At 35.6% G+C, this 19,748-nt stretch overlaps 2 protein-coding genes across 3 annotated transcripts; one reads left to right on the top strand and one right to left on the bottom strand.

The window, feature by feature from the left end:
- Positions 1 to 705: 705 nt before the first annotated feature.
- On the bottom strand, positions 706 to 6,847 carry LOC126818764 (protein prenyltransferase alpha subunit repeat-containing protein 1). 2 transcript variants are annotated; one of them, XM_050546318.1, is made up of 7 exons: positions 6,711 to 6,847; positions 5,072 to 5,241; positions 4,555 to 4,630; positions 4,064 to 4,168; positions 2,486 to 2,798; positions 1,489 to 1,715; positions 706 to 983 (listed from the first exon to the last, which is right to left on the bottom strand). In XM_050546318.1, exons 1-7 carry the CDS (start codon positions 6,776 to 6,778, stop codon positions 743 to 745), a joined length of 1,200 nt encoding a protein of 399 aa, XP_050402275.1. In that variant the 5' UTR covers positions 6,779 to 6,847; the 3' UTR covers positions 706 to 742. The 2 variants fall into 2 exon arrangements, with proteins under 2 accessions (XP_050402275.1, XP_055956611.1); XM_056100636.1 differs by lacking the exon at positions 706 to 983 and having other exon boundaries at positions 1,485 to 1,715.
- Positions 6,848 to 7,077: 230 nt separating this feature from the next.
- On the top strand, positions 7,078 to 19,307 carry LOC126818757 (asparagine synthetase domain-containing protein 1). The gene is made up of 12 exons (XM_050546307.1): positions 7,078 to 7,221; positions 8,112 to 8,312; positions 8,882 to 9,004; positions 9,371 to 9,490; positions 11,833 to 12,416; positions 13,606 to 13,707; positions 14,251 to 14,347; positions 14,600 to 14,634; positions 14,755 to 14,967; positions 17,027 to 17,110; positions 18,130 to 18,220; positions 18,755 to 19,307. The coding sequence occupies exons 1-12, from the start codon at positions 7,162 to 7,164 to the stop codon at positions 18,938 to 18,940; spliced, it is 1,896 nt and encodes a 631-aa protein (XP_050402264.1). The 5' UTR covers positions 7,078 to 7,161; the 3' UTR covers positions 18,941 to 19,307.
- The last annotated feature ends 441 nt before the right edge of the window (positions 19,308 to 19,748 follow it).

Genomic DNA, 19,748 nt, shown 5'->3' with positions numbered 1-19,748 from the left:
ATGACCTTAAACATTCTGTAAAAATTATAAGTCAATATGATATTAACTTTAGTATCTAGAGGGTGGACGCCGAACCGATGTACAGGGTGACGACAATATACAACTACATTCCATTGGGGGCGTATAAAAACGAATTATTCTCCTTGCATTACACATGTTACCACTAGAAGACATATAAATTAACAAAGATTAGACTTAAAATGATCCTAGTAGATTCTTGACAAGAAGTTAAGTCCCATTTAATTCCTTTGCTTCTTTGAGGGGGCGTTGGTTGGATGAATAGTTAGCATGTGCACGCAGTATCATAAGGTCTGCCTTTGAGTCAACAGGCGTGGTTTTTATTCCCCGGTTGTATGTGACAAGGAGTAGAGTCGCGTGGGTTTTCTCCCCTGTCCTCTGGTTTCCTCCCCTCTGCTACTTTTCCTTCATGTTTTAGTCTGTAACAGCTTTGTGCATTTCATAGGCACACAGAATATTTTATGCTTGGATAGGAGGCAAAATATTTATCTGCAATTACGTATGAAAGAAGTGCCATAACCAACAGGTCTGACCATCTGCATTGCCCCAAATATCTTTGTCAGACGTCTGCCAGGAAAGCCTTGACCATAACACATTTATTTCTCCAGAATTTATTTTTCATGATAGGCCAACCTTACATTCCTCTTGAAATATATTTTTAATAAATAAATGAAAGTGTTTTGAAAGTAATAAATGAAGTAAAAAATTTATTAAAATGAAAATCCTACAAACTGAGCATTCTTTTTATCCACACAATATATCTGTTAGCTAATTCACGTTCTCTTTTATCACAACTAAGTAGTTCTTTATTTGAAACTAGATTGATTTCTTTTTCTAATAAAAGTTGACGTTCACTCTCAACACGACTTCTTTTCAGATCAATACCGTTATCTTTGGACAGTGTTTCCCTGAGTTGGTCTGCTTTTGTTTTTATTTCATCAATTATCTGATGCAGTACAAATTTTCTATAAAACAAATAAAAGCATAATAGTTACAAGACACAAAGCTGATTGTTTTCAAGGAAATACAACATTTTTTGCTCTGCATACTTATATTATTTTTGGGAATATCTGTAAAACCACTTTTTATTGGCTTAGAAATATGACAACTAGATGTGAAGTAGCACAAAAAAATTCTCAGTTTGAAGAAGCAAAATGATGAATTTCGTAAATTATGCCAGATATCTTGATTTGACATATTTTTGACTGGAATGATTCCGTAAATGTTTATAAACACAATTTAAATTTAATGAAAACAATTTAAATTACTTAAAACTTTATTGTGACATAACATAAACTGTTACTGACATGCAAATCGATTTGAGTTTGTCAATAAATATCTATCATTATTGTATATGTATATTGTATAAGCCCGAATTTTCTGGTCCATACAAAGTATATTAAAAACTGTTGGAGCACAACAGTGGTACTTTAAACCCAGTTTCATTTCATTTCTGTACGAAAAACTCACCTGTGGTACCATAAAGCTTCATGGCCTGGATAAGTACCAATCAAATCTGTAGTTTTATCAAATTCCTGGTTCAAAAGGTCATTCACATCTACACGAAATTTAAAAGAAACAGCTTGTGATTGGTTGATTAACGATTTGAGTAAGAACTGTCGATAATGAAAACCACAATGATCTGATACATGCTGAGTAAACCAAGTAACAGTTGTGCGAAATTCCGATAATAATACCTGAAATTATAAGATATCAATAGTTTAATCACTTTATGCGTGGCTTGTAAACAATTGAGAACTTCTGTTTATAACATGCAGACCATGTATATAAAACAAAAAATAATTTCTTTTCGTGGTATCAAATTTAATGACGTTTTAATTCTATTCAGCACAATACTTCAGCCCATGTTGAATTCCAAAATCCATATGACCATTTATTTGCACAGCATATACAGTTTTTAATCTTCCCTGAATGATGGGAGCTACAGTGGCTCAGTGAATTTGGTGCTGACTCACTAACCAGGAGGTCCTACCTTCAATCCCAGTGTTAGTTGAGAAAATTCCTTAGGGTTTTCCAGCGTGGTTTCTCTTTGTCTGTGGTGTATTTCTGGCAAGGAACAATTTCTAGTTGTTTGGATGGGACAAACAGCTAATGTCCTATGTACACATTGGCATGCCCATAAAACCCTTGACAGTCGAAATAAGAGTAGGCCATAGAGTCACTGTCCAGGCAGAATTTCCCCAATAGCACACTACTCGTCTTCATTAGACCAGTATGTGTAGGATGTTAAACCCCATTTCATTCAGAATATACAATGTTCTTGACAATTAGGAAGGACCCATTTTTGAAAAGTGGAAATCTGGTTTTATGAGACATTGTAATCATCATCTTTCAAATTTAAAGGTATTTTTCTCACCATAGACTAGTGATGAGGGGACTCTGGTCAAAGCCCTGAGCATCAACCCTTAGTAAAAGCATGGTGTACATGCCGTGAATGTATATTTACCTGTACAGCTGAGTTAAAAGCTGCCTGAATTAACCAGATCCTGTGGCTCCACGCGTTATAATTACATGCATAGTGTTCAGCAGCTCGCAAACATATATCAAACTCATGGTGCACAGTTCGATGTAAGTTTCTATCAATTTGTTTTGGCAGTATATGATTATTGCTACAAGTATTTTGATTCGTTGGTAAAAAGTTCACTGAGATACCATCAACACCAACTAAAAGTTCACAACTTTCAACACTGCTGTTACTATGGTTACTATCATTACTAGAAAGCAGACTTTTGTTGAGTAATATTTGTAGCAGCCATCGCCTGTAAAGAAAAAAGATCCATTATTTGCCAGATTATTACCTAGTATGTTTGTTGCTTCAAATGTTATACAAATTATTTAGACATTCATTAACATGACAAGCCCATAATCAACGCTTTAGATCATTGGATGACTTAAATATTGAGTGGGTTAGAGTCTAGATTTGACAGTATATGGCGGGTTAGACAATGCCCACCATTTGCATATTCCTGAAGCAATGGCCCGAGAAATCCCTCTCTGGCCACTGCTAGATTGGCTTCAGATACTTGAGCTTTTGAGGGAGTGTGTCTATTCTTCCCGTTCAATCAAATCTATCCTAAGTACAGCAACATCTGGGGTCTTCCCTAAAACTTTGGTCAGTGATTTAAGCTATTAAAAACGGTGAAAGTATTGTTCGTCTTCAAACAGAATTGTTTACATTGTATCCATTTTGATAGCCTCATTTGTCACGCAAGTAGCTTTTCTGCAATATTCTGCTATGCACTGGTTAAATGGGGGTAATAAAATCGTGAGTCATGACGAAATGTTATGTAAACATATTTGGTCCAATTTGGAGCTCTGTTTAAAGCGTAATGATGTTGTTATGCAGTTAGCTATTGGTTATTAATTTGGAACAGAAATTTGCTTCCATTACAGCAGTGGGATTAGCTCTAATCGAACGAAACACTGTGAGGAGTATGACCATGTATTGAACACTAATGGCCGGAAACTGCCTATGAAAGTATTGACAATCGAGACACAAGATTTTGTTTCTTGGCAATGAAACTTCAATTCAGAAATGAAATGGAGTTTAATGTCCTACTGTTCTGCTCCGAACTGGGCTAATGAAGACGGGCATACGCCATACAGTGTGCTATGAGGGAAATTTTGCCCAGACAGCAGCACTACGGCCTACTCTTATATCGAATTCCAACTGTCAAGGGATCTTTTACGTGCACGCCAATGTGTAGACAGGGCCTCGGTTTTTCGTACCATCTGAACGACTAGATAGCTGTCCTTGTCAGGCCCTCCGTTCTGCATCACTGACGCCAGAAAATCTGGATGAACTTTCTTGGCCAATGCAGGATCGAACAGCTGACCTCCAGGCTAGCGAGCCAGCGTCTTACCCACTTAGCCACCGTGACCCCACTTCAATTCAGCATCCAATATCCATCATACGAAAAGTCAAAACAATAGAGTTTTATCTATTTACTTAGGATTCATTTGTTATTTAAACAATAGAAAAAATATGAAGGAATTTGCTTTAAATCATATCTTTAAAACCAACCTATGTATAAATGTTTCAGGACTTTTAGGATGTTTAGTGAGTATTAATTCTCCTAATTTCAGATCTTCATCTATAGTTAGATCTCCATTCTCAACACACTCTTTCCTGTAAATATAGATCACATACATAGTCATGGGTTTTTCATTTAATAAAGTTCACCCCTGGACATCTTTTTACCCACAGTGACAAAACTTTTGAATAGCCTAGGCAAATGCAAATACCCATGCCATAAACTCAGGAGTGAGAGCTGGATGAATTAAAATGGTTTCCGAGGCTTATGAAAGGCCTTTCTTATTGTATGTATCTTAATCAGGAATTCTGTTTGTTCCGTACTGGCATGCACGAAAAAGAATCCTTGGCAGTTGGAATTTCTCCCATAGCACACTGCATCAGAAGCATGGCATACATATAAGCCCTGTTGCTGCAGAAAAATAGGACATTAACACCATTTCATTTCAATTAAATTAAAAAATATCTAGTTAACAACTAACCTGATATTCCAGACTGTGTAACATTCTGGATTAACCAATAAAACAGCACGACACAAATTAACTACTTCTCCTGGCTCTGAAAAAGAGAAAATCATAATTATATGACAATCCCCATTTGTACAATCTTGGGTTTTTTTCTTTTGGGGGGTGGGAGAGGCAGGGCTGGGATTTGTTCCTTGTATTTCTCTATGAATTGATGATATCTCATACATGAGTTTCCATGGAAATAAAAGTGCTGTTGTTTTTACGAGATCTTTGTGCTACTTTGAATTAGATTTGTGTGTTAATTTAATTGGCGTTAATTTAGTTAGATCTGTGTTTTAATTTGATTGGATCTGTGTGTATTTACCTTTCCATAGATATGTTTTAACAGATTCAACTAATGCTGACATGGTGAAAGTCAAAGCAGCAAAAAACACCTTTAATTATCGACAGCTACTTACCTAATTAGTAATTGAGGGAATATATTAAGACATTTCCATTTTTTCTAAGATATACTTGTCCTTTCAATACCTACCTAGGAATTTTTCTGTGCCATCTCTAGCACGCCACGAGAGAAGTTTATCATAGGCATATTGATATAATATAGGAATACACCATAATTCTACACCTAATTTATGCTCTATAACAACTAGTGGACTCTTATTCTGAACAGGTTCAGTCACAGGTATCACATCATATTCATCACTGTAAAAATAAGAGAAAAGAAAATTCACTATCATACTTATAATGGGGTGCACTTACTGCAACAAATAATATTACAGCCACACGACCCCTCTATCATAGATTGTAAACCATCAGAAATCTATATCTAAAATGCACCGGTTGCTTGCAACAAAAATATATACTGTTATCCTAACTCTGGGAGTATAATGTTATCAATTATTTGATTAAGTCATGCAACTTTTCTAAAACTAATTCATTTTCCACATTTCCGTATCGCATATGAATTTTTGTAGAAACAAGAACTTGTATGGCATCATTTGAATGGTGGTCCATAAGGAACAAGAACTTGACCAATGAAATCACATCAGTACTAACATCACAGTTTCATGGAAGAATTTAGAAATCTCACAGAATACATAGAATAAGCTTACCACAAACAGTATTTTAATTGAAAAATTCTCACACCTACATGTATACTCAACAGCAACACTATAAGGTCCATGATTACACTGGATGAATCCTATTTGAAGAGGTTTTTGTGGTTATCAGAGGGTCAAGTGAAGTTATATAATTTGTGGTTTCCCACTGACAAGTTACATTTAGGCCTACTTGGAACAGTGATCATTGATCTTGAAATGTATTCTTTAAATGAAATTTTAACTAGGTAGATCTGTGTATTATCGGTACTAATACTACCGGTAATACATGTATCACACGGTACATAATTGGTGCAAGATCGATATGTAAGCCATTATGTTTAATGTTCATTTCAATTCATAACCGTTGTTATATTTGTTATTTTTATTGTTTTTGTTATAAAGGGCACAACGTGTCAGAAAGGTCCATACATATCGGACCTATAGATCGTTCACCCTTTCGAAATAAAGATATTATTATTATTATTATTACCTACTCATTTTCAAATGGATGGTTCTAATTAACATTTTTGTGATGACTTAATCTCATATGGAAATTTATTGTCTGCAATCAACATATCAGCCTAGATGCAATTGCAATACTAATAACTAGTAATAAATGTAGACTACATTAAAATCATCATTTGCTTTGTATGTAAATGTTTACATTTGCCATTTTGTTATTTATCATTTATTATGTACATATTTATATTTTATGCTGTCTAAATGGATGTTTCGGTACAATAAAATCTTATCTTAGCTTATCTTATCTTTATCTTATCTACTGGTACAGGTACTGCAGAGGTATACTACTTTAAAGTTAATCCAATCATGGACCTTATATCCAACCAATATACATGTAACTTTATTTCATAATGACAAATCATAGCAATATGGATGATTCTAAGAAATGAAATATCAATGAAACTGTTAATTGTAAATTTAGCCATATTATATTATCATGATGATATGATATGATATATTATTAATAATATTTGTGTGACAAAATATACTAAAATATCTGGATTGTAATGATAGATCTACAAAATAAAAAACTTGAATAAAAATGCTAACATGGAGAGATCTTTCCTAAAAATGTTGTTTAAATCTGTAAATAATCTTGAACCTCTGCCATCAGACATTTTGTTTGTTTATGTCACATGATATGTAAAAATGAAACACAAAATAATAGACTTTCAATGGTTAATGGGAGACAACTCCGTTTAATTATTTATATTTCGTGCAGTTTCTTCATTAGGCCTATTATACAACAAAAAAAACCCCAAAAACATAAAATTAACTTTTTGAATTTAGATTTAGAACGAAAAACAGTAAAAAGTAAGTTTTTAAAAAAACAACAAAAAAACAACAAAAAAAACCAACATTTTTTCGGTGCCAGTTTATCTACAAATCAATATTTTTTGGCGACCAGGGACAGGTAACTACCGTGAATAAGCCCAAAAAATTCGACTGCTGTAAAATTTATTTATATATTAACTGTGATAATTTAATTATTTAACAGAATATGTGTGGAATTTGTTGTATTCTATATTCTGGAAAAAATGAAAATAATCCAAAATGTTTGGTAAGCAAAAGATTAGGTCCACAGTAGGCCTACAGCTAGACAATACGCCATGCATACTGTAACTGTACGTTGACATGGGCTGGACATGATCAGTAATACAGTATTTAAAAGTAGGCCTAGCTAAGTCTCTAACTCAATATCATCCAAAATCTTCGACATTGAAAACACAAATTATTTGTCAATTTAAAGGAGCTAAATCGCTAACATTTGGAACCTAGAAATTGACAAAAGTGGGTCGCAACGCATATAATACTGTAATATGAATGTATATAAACTGATTTACATTCAATAGACAATGGTTTCCGTTTTTACTCCAATTTCAAATCAGTTATGTTTGGCGAAATAAGCCAGCAGTCTCAAGCGAGTGCAAATTTCTAGCGTCTGGTTATTCCAGTCTACATATGCCGTTTGATTTGGTGCAATGTGTCTAGCCTCGTCCCTCGAGTCTCTTGATACAACTGGGGCTGAAGCGCATTATGGTACACGATTCGAGTACCAATGGTAAAATGTTTATTTTGTCTTAAATATTGGATATCAAAAGCCCATCTTTTTCCGGTAAGATCACAACATGAATGTTGATTTAATTTGACAAATAAATCGTGTTTTCAATGTTGAAGATTTTGGATGATATTGAGTTAGAGACTTAGCTGCTTTAAATCAACATTGATGTTGTGATCTTACGGGGAAAAGATGGGCTTCTGATATCCAATAATTAAGACAAAATAAACATTTTACCGTTGGTACACGAATCGTGTACCATGGTGAATTTCAGCGCCATTTTTAACAAGGGACTCGTAGAAAGAGGCTAGATATATTCCACAAGTCATGTGTCAATCACAACCCCATTTTATGAATAGGACAGGATCCTTACCTTAAAATTTTATTTACAGGAGGGATCATCAGGATTATGTTTTCTTGGTGCAAGAGGTCCAGATCTACAAACTAATAGAACAATAGAATTAAACAATGACTTTCATTTGCAACTTGCCGGTTATGTCTTACATCTTAGAGGTCAGCCTACTCCACAACCATTGACAAATAAAGATGGGGATAGTTTATTATGGAATGGAGAAATATTTGGAGGAATAGAGGTTAGAAAGTTTGTAAAAATAATTCAATCAAAGATACAATCTGAATGAAATACAGATTTATAATTTGTTTCCGTTTTTGATGCTTTTGATGGCCTACACTACATGAAGATCTGACCGCTTGTACTGCATTGTAGTGGAAGGTCATGTCAGGGCTCATACAAGCGCCTTTAGACCAGTTGACTTCAGACATTACTTAATCAATCAGCATTGACGTTTCTAGTGGTTTACCCACAATTCTGTGCACCGCAGGTCAAAAACTTGATGTTACAGATCGTTTCATTGGCTAATCCCCCACATCGACTGGAGTGCGGGTTATGTAACAGCTCTTCCAGATCTTAGTGTTGTGAAGACAAGTAAAACAAAATTTTGAACAATAAAAAACGAAACGAAATGGGATCCGTGTGTTCATCAGATTGTCAAAGATAAGCTGCTCCTATATCTTGACAAATCTACTATAGTACTGTATGTTTTTTACTTTCATTTATTTGTGTCTCGTGTTTAGAATAGTGTTTCTGATGTTTGCTTGCTGTTGATAAACAAAACTCAGCATATTTTGATTTTTGTTTTAGGTAAAGGAAGAAGAGAATGATACACAAGTTCTGTTTTCTAGACTAACAGAATCTGTGACCAATACACAATTACTACATGTAGTAGAACAAATTGAGGGACCATGGGCTTTTATATACTGGCAGGTAAATATTTGTGAAATATTTTAATGTATTACAATGAATTGTTTCAGAAATACCAGATTCTTGCAAAATGTGGTAGAGACAGAGGGAGACAGATGGTTCAATTTTATTGCAATAATTCGCTTGTGTGTAGGGGTCTTTAGCCGTGGAAGGAAACCGGACGACACAGAGAAAACCAACGAGGTTGGACAGGTGACCCTAATCCTTGTCACCCAGAAGCAGGGAATCAAAACCGGACAACTTTACTCAATGACAGGCCTTCTTATCTAACATGCACATGTTAACCATTCGGTCACACACACCCCCCACCCCCAAAATGTAGTAGACTAGTCCCAGTGACCATGCACGAATGTTTCTTACTTGTTGCAGAGTAAGAAGAAAAAGTTATGGTTTGGAAGAGATCGATTTGGCAGAAGGAGTTTATTATGGCATTTACCTGCAACTACAACTGATGCTTTTATGCTGACATCCGTAACCATTCTGTCACATGTAAGTCATTACATTCATAAGTTCAATAACTATTGGAAAGCTGTAGTTTTATCTAAAGGTCTAAGTACTTCTCACACTTTGACAGTGGTCCTAAAAATCTGCTAAATATTAAATGTGGTCTCTTGGTGAAGTTCGTGTTACTAGTGAACTGCATTATTTTCGGCAATACAAAGATGTAATGAATGTCAGGAGCAACTGCTAAAATTTGGTTGTTGTTCTTCTGCAAAATTCTCCCATCCATTACATACCAGACATAGCTATAGGAAAGAAGAGAACAGTGTTTTAGTATCAGAATAACTTTTCATATATACTATTCAAAAAAAGTAGGGGATATTTGATTTTTAAGTGTTATTAAAGTCACCTAATGAAACTGACGAAGAAACAAATGACAAAATGAAATGAAGTTCACATTCATCGATTTATTCCAAATGATCGTTAGACTAAGTAAGGCACAGACTGACCATTATAAGGGTAAAATGATACCCGGGGTCAAACAGCAAAGTTACCACAGCATCACAACCAAGTCAGTAACGGGTAAATCCTCCTCTGTTTGCCAAACAAGCATTGATCCGACGTGCATACTCCTAATGAGACGTCTAAGGTCATTTTGGTCCAGATTGTCCCATTCCTGTTGCAACGCAGCAGCAAGTTCTTGGACATTGGCAGGACGTTGTTGACGTTGACGTAACCTCTGTCCAAGCATGTCCCAGATATGCTCGATGGGGGAGAGGTCGGGACTCAGTGCTGGCCAAGGTAATGTGGTGATATTCTGTTGTTGGAGGTAACCTGTAACGATCCTGGCCCTGTGACATCTTGCGTTGTCATCCTGGAAGATGAAACGGCGGTCATGACGTCGTGCAAACGGCACAACATGGACTGCCAAGATGTTGTCCCGGTAGTACTGGCCTGTAACACGCCCTGCAACAACATGTAAAGCCGTTCTTCCAGCAACAGTGATGCCTCCCCACACCATAACAGAACCACCCCCAAATCGATCATGTCTGATGACGTTAACGTCTTGGAAGCGCTCGTTTCGACGACGCCACACCCTCCTACGTCTGTCCAAAAAATCAACAGTGAACCTTGACTCATCTGAAAACATCACATTGCTCCAGCGTCGATTATCCCAGTGCTGACGATCCCTACACCAACGACATCTTGCCTGAATGTGATGATCTCTCAAACAAGGGATCACGCGAGGACGTCGGGCGCGAAGGTGACCCCTATGCAGTCGATTCCGAATCGTCTGGCCACTCACTCTCACACCAGTGTCTGTTTGAAGACGAGCGCTGATATGATTTGCGGTGATGACACGATTTCTCAAGGCCAAGGTACGGATAAATCGATCCTGGGCTTGAGTTGTCGCCCTTGGTCGACCTGAGCGTGGTCTGTCCTGTACAGATTGTGTATCACGGTATCTGGACCATAGCCTGCTTATGACAGACTGAGAAACATTCATCGTCCGCGCCACAACCGCCTGTGTTGTGCCGATCTGTAGCATGCCAAGGGCACGTAACCTTTCATTTTGGGTAAGCCGACGCATATCAAAATTTGTTTTCTGGTCACTAAAACAATTAAACTGATGTTTCCACCCTGGAATTCAATGCCACAATGACTGTAACATTCAAAGTCAGAGTCGTGCAAATCTTGGGTTGGACCCCCATGATGATCCCAAGCATCACCTGCATTCCATGCGGTAGCTATTGGTGCGTTTGGGCGTCACATGTAACTGGAAATGTTTCTTCTGTTAGGTTCTATAGTGACTTTTTTCGTAGTCATTTGCATATTTTAGTATTATGCCCCCAAAATCAAATATCCCCTACTTTTTTTGAATAGTATATTAATCAATAGAAAACAGTCCCTTCAAAATAAGACATCAGTTTTTAATACTAACCAAACAACTGGTACTTGTCAATCTGATTAAAACACAGATCCTATTTCGTTTGATTTTTATAGTTCAGAATTTCGTTTTACTTGTCTTTACAACACGAGGATCTGGAAGAGTTGTTATATAACCCGTGTTCTTGGTAATGGGATGGATTAGCCAATGAAATGAGTTCTTCATGGCATGTGGTGGACAGAACTGTGGGTAAACCACTAGAAAGATCAATGCTGATTGAGTAATCAATGTCTGAACTCATCGCAGGGTTAAAAGCCGCTCGTATGACCCCCAACGCGACCTTCCACTACAACACTAACAGGTCAGATCTTAATGTAGTGTAGGCCATCAAAAGTATAAAAAAAACGAAACAAAATATAGATCTGTATTTTAATCAGATTGGGTACTTGTATAGTTTGATGAAATTACAGATAACATTATTAATTTATTTTTCTGTTTTCAGGAATTTTATGAACTTCCATCTATTGGTGTTTTTTGTCTCGATTTAAGTGAAAATGACCCAAAAGATTCAAATTTGAATCTGGAATTGTTTCCATGGAAAGATGCCAAGTGGCCTGGAACTAATGATTGTGTAGACAATGACAATATTCTCCAATCCAACATTTATCCTGTTGATTATTCCAACATACAGATCTCCATTGATAAAACTACTAAAATAAATTCATGGATACCCAGTCTTAATATGGAAATTCCATCTGATGATTTTAAATCTGTAGACTTGAATAACATGACATCTAAAGAGTATTTACACAGTCTTTTACAAAACAGTGAACTGTTGAAGAAGTCAGCTGAACAGTTTGTGGATATTTTAGAAAAAGCTGTCAAAAAACGAATATTCAATCTACCTCGCGAATCGGTGTCTCATCATGCTCAAAATCCATGTAGTCATTTAAAAGAGAATGTACCTATGAACAAAGATGCCAGTTGTGAAAGAGAATCCAGTATATTAGAGTGTGGTAAAGCAAAAGTTGCGATTTTGTTTTCTGGTGGAATTGATTCTGCCATAATTACAGCTTTAGCTGACAGGTAAGTTGTGTTTTTGAAATGGTTTCCAGATTCAACTGATTTAATAATGTCTGTTCAAGGGTTGTGTATTTTATACCAGGTTTCACGGGCCAACAAATGCATATACATGTATCTACACTGACTTAAACGATTACAAATTGTTTTGTTTATCATTTTGTTTATCTTTAGTAATATACCTTAAAGGCTTCACCAGTGCAGGTCACTCTAAAAGTGTAGTGTTCTAGGCCAAGATCGTAATTGCCTATTGGCTATGGCTAATTTCACCACTGACTGCATAATGTGGCCCGATCCCACGAAACCAGGCGCTTATCGCCCAACTTTATTTTAGACCACGGGCACAAAAGCATAAACTGTATGCCTTCTTGTTGCTGTGAACGAGCCAAACTCAACTCCAGATGATACGACAAATTAAAAAGAATTGCATTTTTGGAAAGTTTAGTCTGCGGACTATTCAAATAAGCTGCTAGCTCTTTTTTTTTATATAAAAATGACCAAGAGCCTGGTTTTGTGGGAGCATCTCACAATTGTCCCAGTTGGTGCTGAACATTAAGACATTAAACCCCCATTTCATTTCTTTTCTATTAGACATAAAATTATAAATGTGTATATACTGGCATTGTACTGATCTTCTTGAAGACTAGCTAGCATCAGGGTGGCATCATGCAGATTCTGAATCTACACATACTGATTTGAAGATATATAATCCATCAAAAAACAATAGGTGGACTATATTTCCAGGTTTGACAACCTGCTGCCGGACTACTGGCAAGAGACAATGTATAGTCGTTGTGATGGAATGAAAAACCTAGGTCCCCATGTTACACATTGGTGTGCCCATTAAAGATCCCTTGACAGTTGGAATCGATATAAGAATAGGTTGTAGAGCCGCTGTCCGGGCAAAATTTCCCTCATAGCACACTGTATGGCGTATGCCCAACTTCATTAGACCAGTCAGAGCAGTACAGTTAGATTTCATTGCTGGGATAAACATGGCTCCCTTTACCGTACTACATGATATGGTTTTCTGTTGTTTGAAAAGAGCTGTGCCAGGTAATAAAGTGAAATACTAGGTCCATTTTGCTGCAACATTTTAAAATAAAACCTTGTCTTGAAAATCTGTGAAATTTTGATACCTTTATGTATGCTGTGTTGAATGGATAACAGTCACTTATTTCTTTTTTTTCCATAGATGTGTACCTGTCAATGAACCAATTGATTTATTAAATGTAGCTTTTGAACAACTACCGAAAGCTCAACCAAATACAGTTAAAAGGGGAAAGCAAAGTGTACAGTGAGTAGAAACTTATCGAAACCCTAAAAAAATTCAAAATTAAAGATATTAAAAAAATGGAAATTCAATGCATGTGCTCATATTGCTGGATAGATTTAGTACCCATATGTATATCTTTAAAAAAACCTCAGACATATCATTATTACCACTACAAGTACAATAAAAGTTTTCTCATAGCCAAAGTATGACACTGGCTCACTGACCAGGAGATCCTGTGTTCAATCCTTGCATAAGCTGAGAGACTTCCTCTTGATTTTCCTGTCTGGTTTCCCGTTGTCTGTGGGGCAGGATGAAGTATCTGGCAAGGAAAGTGTCTTGTTGTTCGGGAAGAAAAACGGATGTCCAACTGTGTACTCATTGCCGTGGAAGTAAAAGAACCGTTGACAGTTGAAAATCAATGAGGATTAGGCAGACAGGGGTAAATTTTATTTCACACAATGTCTTAATAGTTGTCTATAATATAAAAAAGGTGGATGGAAATTGCTGCTCACTATTTTTGCACACAATCATGAGTTTGTTACATGAAGGTGCCTTTTTTTTCAGAGCTGAAGTGAAAGATAAATTTAGTGTTCCTGATAGATTAACTGGTTATACAGCCTTAGCAGAATTAAACCCCAATAGGTGTTGGAACTTTGTAGAGGTAAAATCAAAACTATCCTGGAAACAAGACTGATTTTTGTGGATACTGGATACACATTTTTATACAATAATAACTCAATAACTGTTTGTTTGCTTTTACCTCATTTGGAATTGCAGACTAGTTTTTAATATGTTTTCTTTGGCGAAGAGGAAATACTTGTCAGTAAATAGTACCATAAGTTACCAAGTTTAGTTAATATGTTTTACAAATGTCTTTAGTTTCTTGTAGCATTTTTGTTTTTTTTTATTCTAGATAAATGTTACACAAGAAGAATTAAAAGATGTAAGGTAGGTATGGTTGATTTACTATATATACTGTTTTAATTTTAAAAAATAAACTTTTCCGATTAAACACAAAAGCATAGGAATGAAAAATATCTTTTACTCATATAGTTATTTTTATTTCAGATCAAGACGTGTTCGTCACCTTGTCTACCCATCATGCACTGTATTAGATGATAGTATAGGATGTGCCATATGGTTTGCAGCACGTGGACAGGGTATTATGGGTAATGGTAAGAATAAAGGAGAAAGATTTTCCAGTACAGCTAGAGTTATATTGTGTGGTATGGGAGCTGATGAACAACTAGCTGGATATTCTAGACATAGAAGTAGATACAGGTTGGATTAATTATTTAGTATCTAAATGCCAGCATGTACCTCCTATCATTTACTTGGCATTAAATGGTTTAATATAATGTAACTTACTTACATTTCATTAAAGTAGGCCAATCTCCGAAACAGAGTTGTCTTCCCTTGCCGTCCAAACTATTTCTGCTAATGGCTCATTTGACTACGCCACCAAGATTCTTTGTGTCGATCGACAATGATAAACAATACGATTTTTAACAAATAAATGATGATATATTTAATACTATTACCATATTTAAATAGAAATGGGGTCACAATTGCAAAGTAACAATGTATTTACAAATATTACAGGGAACTCTTTCGCGTAAGATTACAGGGTTAAATGGTCGGAAATACGAACTGCGCATGTCACCGTGTTCATTTTAGAATATAATACACGTGGACCTGTTTACCTTTATAATACGATCATAAGGCCTAATACATTTACACACGAAACATTCAAAATTAAACTGTTTTCTTTCGGAGGGGTAATAATTGATGACATTTTCCCCTAAACTTGACTAAAACTCATCAAGTGTTTATAAAAATCCCGTTTTTAGCTTGTGAACACTGTAGAGATCACAATTTTTATCCGATTTAGTTTACACTTGAAATGTATGATTATAACCCAAAGATCTTGGTTTCTTTCGATATTCACGCATATCGGAACGTAACGTCCTGAATTATGGCCCCTGATTGTACGAAAAATCGCATTTTTAGCTTGTGGACCCTATAGAGGTCAAAATTTTTATCAGATTTAAAAAAACGTATTATTGTATCACCGTTAAACCCTAAGGACGGCTGAGTTCGAATTTCGTGAAAATCGGCCCAAAACTGACAGACAAAATGGCTGCCGTTCGTTCTTAAATAGCGTAAAAATATGGTATATCAAGGTTGTGGACCCTATAGAGGTCACAAAATGGCCGCCGATCATTCTCAGATAGCGTAAAGATATGGTATATCAAGGTTGTGGACCCTATCGAGGTCACAATTTTTATCCCATTTTGTTGAAACTTGAAATGTAAGTTTATAACCCAAAGATCTAGGTTCCTTCCGATATTCGAGCATATCGGACCATAACTTCCTGAATTATGGCCCCTGATTGTACGAAAAATCGTGTTTTTAGCTTGTGGACTCTATAGAGGTCATAATTTTTATCCGATTTAACAAAAACGTATTATTATATCACCGTTACACCCTAAGGACGGCAGAGATCGAATTTCGTGAAAATCGGCCCAAAATTGACAGACAAAATGTCCCCCCTTCGTTCTCAAATAGCCTAAAAGATTTTATTTGTAAGTTTATAACACAAAGATCTCGGTTACTTTCGATATTTGCGCATATCGATTGTAATTTCCTGAATTATGGCCCTTGATTGTAGGAAAAATCACTTTCTTTTTAGCTTGTTCTCTATCCACCTCTCGATAATGTGGGCGTATCCAGCCTGGCAGCCGCTGGTTTATATGTAATAGACATGAAAGAGTCATAAATCTGGTTGATTAGGTTCAGGTAGAGTAGAAAAATCCAGAAAATAACTTCATGGATGTGAAGATGTAGTCTCACAAAAGGAGTCACATGGGCTAAAATGAACTTCCAGTTTCATGTCGTCAGTTTCTTTTCACAAAATGAATTGAAATGGGGTTTAACCTCCTACTGTTCTGCTCCAAACTGGGCTAATGAAGACGGCCATACAGTGTGCTATGAGGGAAATTTTGCCCGGACAGCGGCACTACGGCCTACTCTTATATTGAATTCCAACTGTCAAGGGATCTTTTACATGCACGCCAATGTGTACACAGGGCCTCGGTTTTTCGTCCCTTCTGAACATCTAGACAGCTGTCCTTGGCTGGCCCTCTGTTCTGTATCACTGACAAGGGAGAACCACACCGGAAAATCTTGATGTACTTTCTCGGCCAGTGCAGGGATCGAACAACCGACCTCCGGGCTAGCGAGCCAGTGTCTTACCCACCGTGATCCCCTTCTTTTCACAAGGAATATAGTAAAGTAATCAAACTGTAAATATTATGTGTATTGTGTGTTATACTTTCAGTGAAGGAAAATGGGATGGACTTTTACAAGAGATAAAAATGGAAATGCAAAGAATATCAGCTAGAAATTTAGGACGCGATGATAGGTAAGATAAGAATTAAGAGATCCACATACAGAAGAAGATACTATGTTATCTCCCTTGAATGAATGGGGTGGGGAGTATACATAATTAGGGGATTACTAGAAAACTATTAATATACAGGTTATAGAAGCTTTGCGTAGCCATGAGTTTGCTCTTACAGGATGTGATTTGATGATGATCAGAGTATTGGAAGCAAGTTCCTTTAAAGTGTAAATATATATTATATATAAACATGTTACATCTCTTGAATTTTCGGAGCAGAACAGTTGGACGTTAAATTCCATTTCATTTCATTTCATTTCAAATTTAATGAAAATAAAATATGAAGGAGTAAAATATTGAACATGGGCCTCTCACCATTGATAGACACACGTGCAAGCAACATTACCCCCAAATTTCAAAAAATTTCATGGAAGGCACCTATGCATGTTTATCGTCTTCGTTAGCAGAACAGTAGGACGTTAAACGCTATTTCATTTCATTTCCATTTGAAATACAGGCATTTTAGCTATTTTGTTATGTAGGCTGATTTCAATGCTAATTTTCCAAGAAACCGGAACAAGATTTGGCTTCAAATATGTCTATTCTAGAAACACATATAGATATATTATACATATGACAAGTAACAACCTCTAATATATTGTAGTTAAATTCCTACATTGTTTCGAAATCTTTTTGGCACTTTAATGCATGCCATACATAGTCGACAGTACTTGTTCAGAAAATCTGATGGAGGATTATTAATCTACATTTGAAGAGTATTGTCTAACTAGATGATATAAAACCAGTGCACCTATATTGAGTCATAGAATAGTAGTTTCAAAATTTGCAATTCAAAAGGCCACATCTAAGTCAATATTAATGCTAGAGTCATATGACTTTGCAGTTTTACACAACTTTGTTCGTGCTATAACATTTTTTTTTTCATAATCTTCTGAGAGGGTCACCTCACATCTTTTTGAGAATTTTGTCCACTTGACATGGAATGACCCTTTTATGTTTAAATCTTCTTTTTTTTCCAGAATAATAGGGGATCATGGTAAAGAGGCCAGGTTTCCTTTCTTAGATGAGAAAGTTGTTCAACATCTCAGTAGTTTACCTATTCATATCAAGGTATGTGTAATGTACTTATTGAAATATTGAACTTTTTACATTGCTGTGTTAGCAGATGTAGAATATGATACTATTCTAATAGGTTGATTGTATAGGTCCCTAGTCCAGTACACACAGTTTAAATGGGGGTGTAAAAGCAAAAGGGCATTGTAAGCAATATCACCCTAGGTGGAAGTGGGCGTAAGTCCGTCCCCTTACATGAAAAGTATCTAATTTCCATGCTAATCTTACTTATAAAGTTAAAACTGGTTAATTACTTTGACTAATGTTCATATACATGTATACGAGTTGTAAGGTATCAGTAACCTATCTCCACAAATTATACTATATCCAATGCTTTACTAATAGAGAATAGACATTTCTGACTCTGTGATAAGCAGGTTTGCTTTGTATAGGTAGAAACTACAAATTTCAGATTAGTTTATGTTGACAAATTTTGTTTAAACTCTAAAATGTTCTAAACACATTAAAAATATATTCAGATATGCACATAGATTTAGTTTAATATAATTTTTATTTTCAATATCTCTCTAGGCTCAACTTGATTTACCAAGAGGATTAGGGGAGAAACTATTATTACGATTATCAGCCTACAGTATAGGATTATTGAACACTAGCTGTTTTCCTAAGAGAGCTATACAGTTCGGTTCCCGAATAGCTAAACTGGAAAATAATAAAGAAAAAGCAAGTGAAAAATGTGAACGTTTAACTGGTGAATAGACAAAAGTGATAGATGAATTAAAGACCTTATAACATATACCAGTAACATCTTGTATTTTTAACACCAAACAATGAACATTGTACAATGTAGTCGGCAAAGAATATAGCTTTTATATCACAAATTAAACATGCTTAAAATGGCAATGTTGTGGGCATTGAACCAAATATGACCTTCTATGGGTAATCCTAAGTTATATTTTTAACATGCACATTATATTGTGACAAGCAACTTTTATCATACATTATATTGAAAGTTTTCTCGAAAGCAATACCCTACTGATATCACATGTTGGTCAACTAATGATGGTCTATGAACCAAACTGTGCAATATATTTGTATAATAATAAATAAAGTTGGATCAACCCAATACCATGTTTTCATTTTGTTTTTTTTCCTAATACATCTGGGATTCTAACAAGGTTTGACATTGTACCACTAGCAGATGACTTATAAATCCATGCCATTACAAAAACAAATAATACTGATAACAAATTAATTATTGAAATATTTATACATAGTGATAAAGTTCATAAAACAAAGAATACCATTGATTTTGTGGGGCTCTAGATCTACAAGCTAAAGATCATCCGACTGATTTGAAATTTATACACAGTGTATATGTTGATGAGACTTGAAGAAGTCTATTGAACTGCTAAATAATTAATTATTAAGCTATCATCATTAACTGTACCTGTTTTGTTTAATTATAATTAATGTGAGCAAATTATGATTTTAATTTTTTTTGTTAATTAGACCCACTTCATGAGTTTTGGTCAGTTTTAGTTCCTTATGTGGGTGTAAAATCCAA

The sequence above is a fragment of the Patella vulgata genome, chromosome 4, assembly GCF_932274485.2.
Source record: "Patella vulgata chromosome 4, xgPatVulg1.2, whole genome shotgun sequence".
NCBI lineage: Eukaryota > Metazoa > Mollusca > Gastropoda > Patellidae > Patella > Patella vulgata.
The sequence above is the reverse complement of the archived record's forward strand: the minus strand, read 5'-3'. Positions and strand labels throughout refer to the sequence as shown.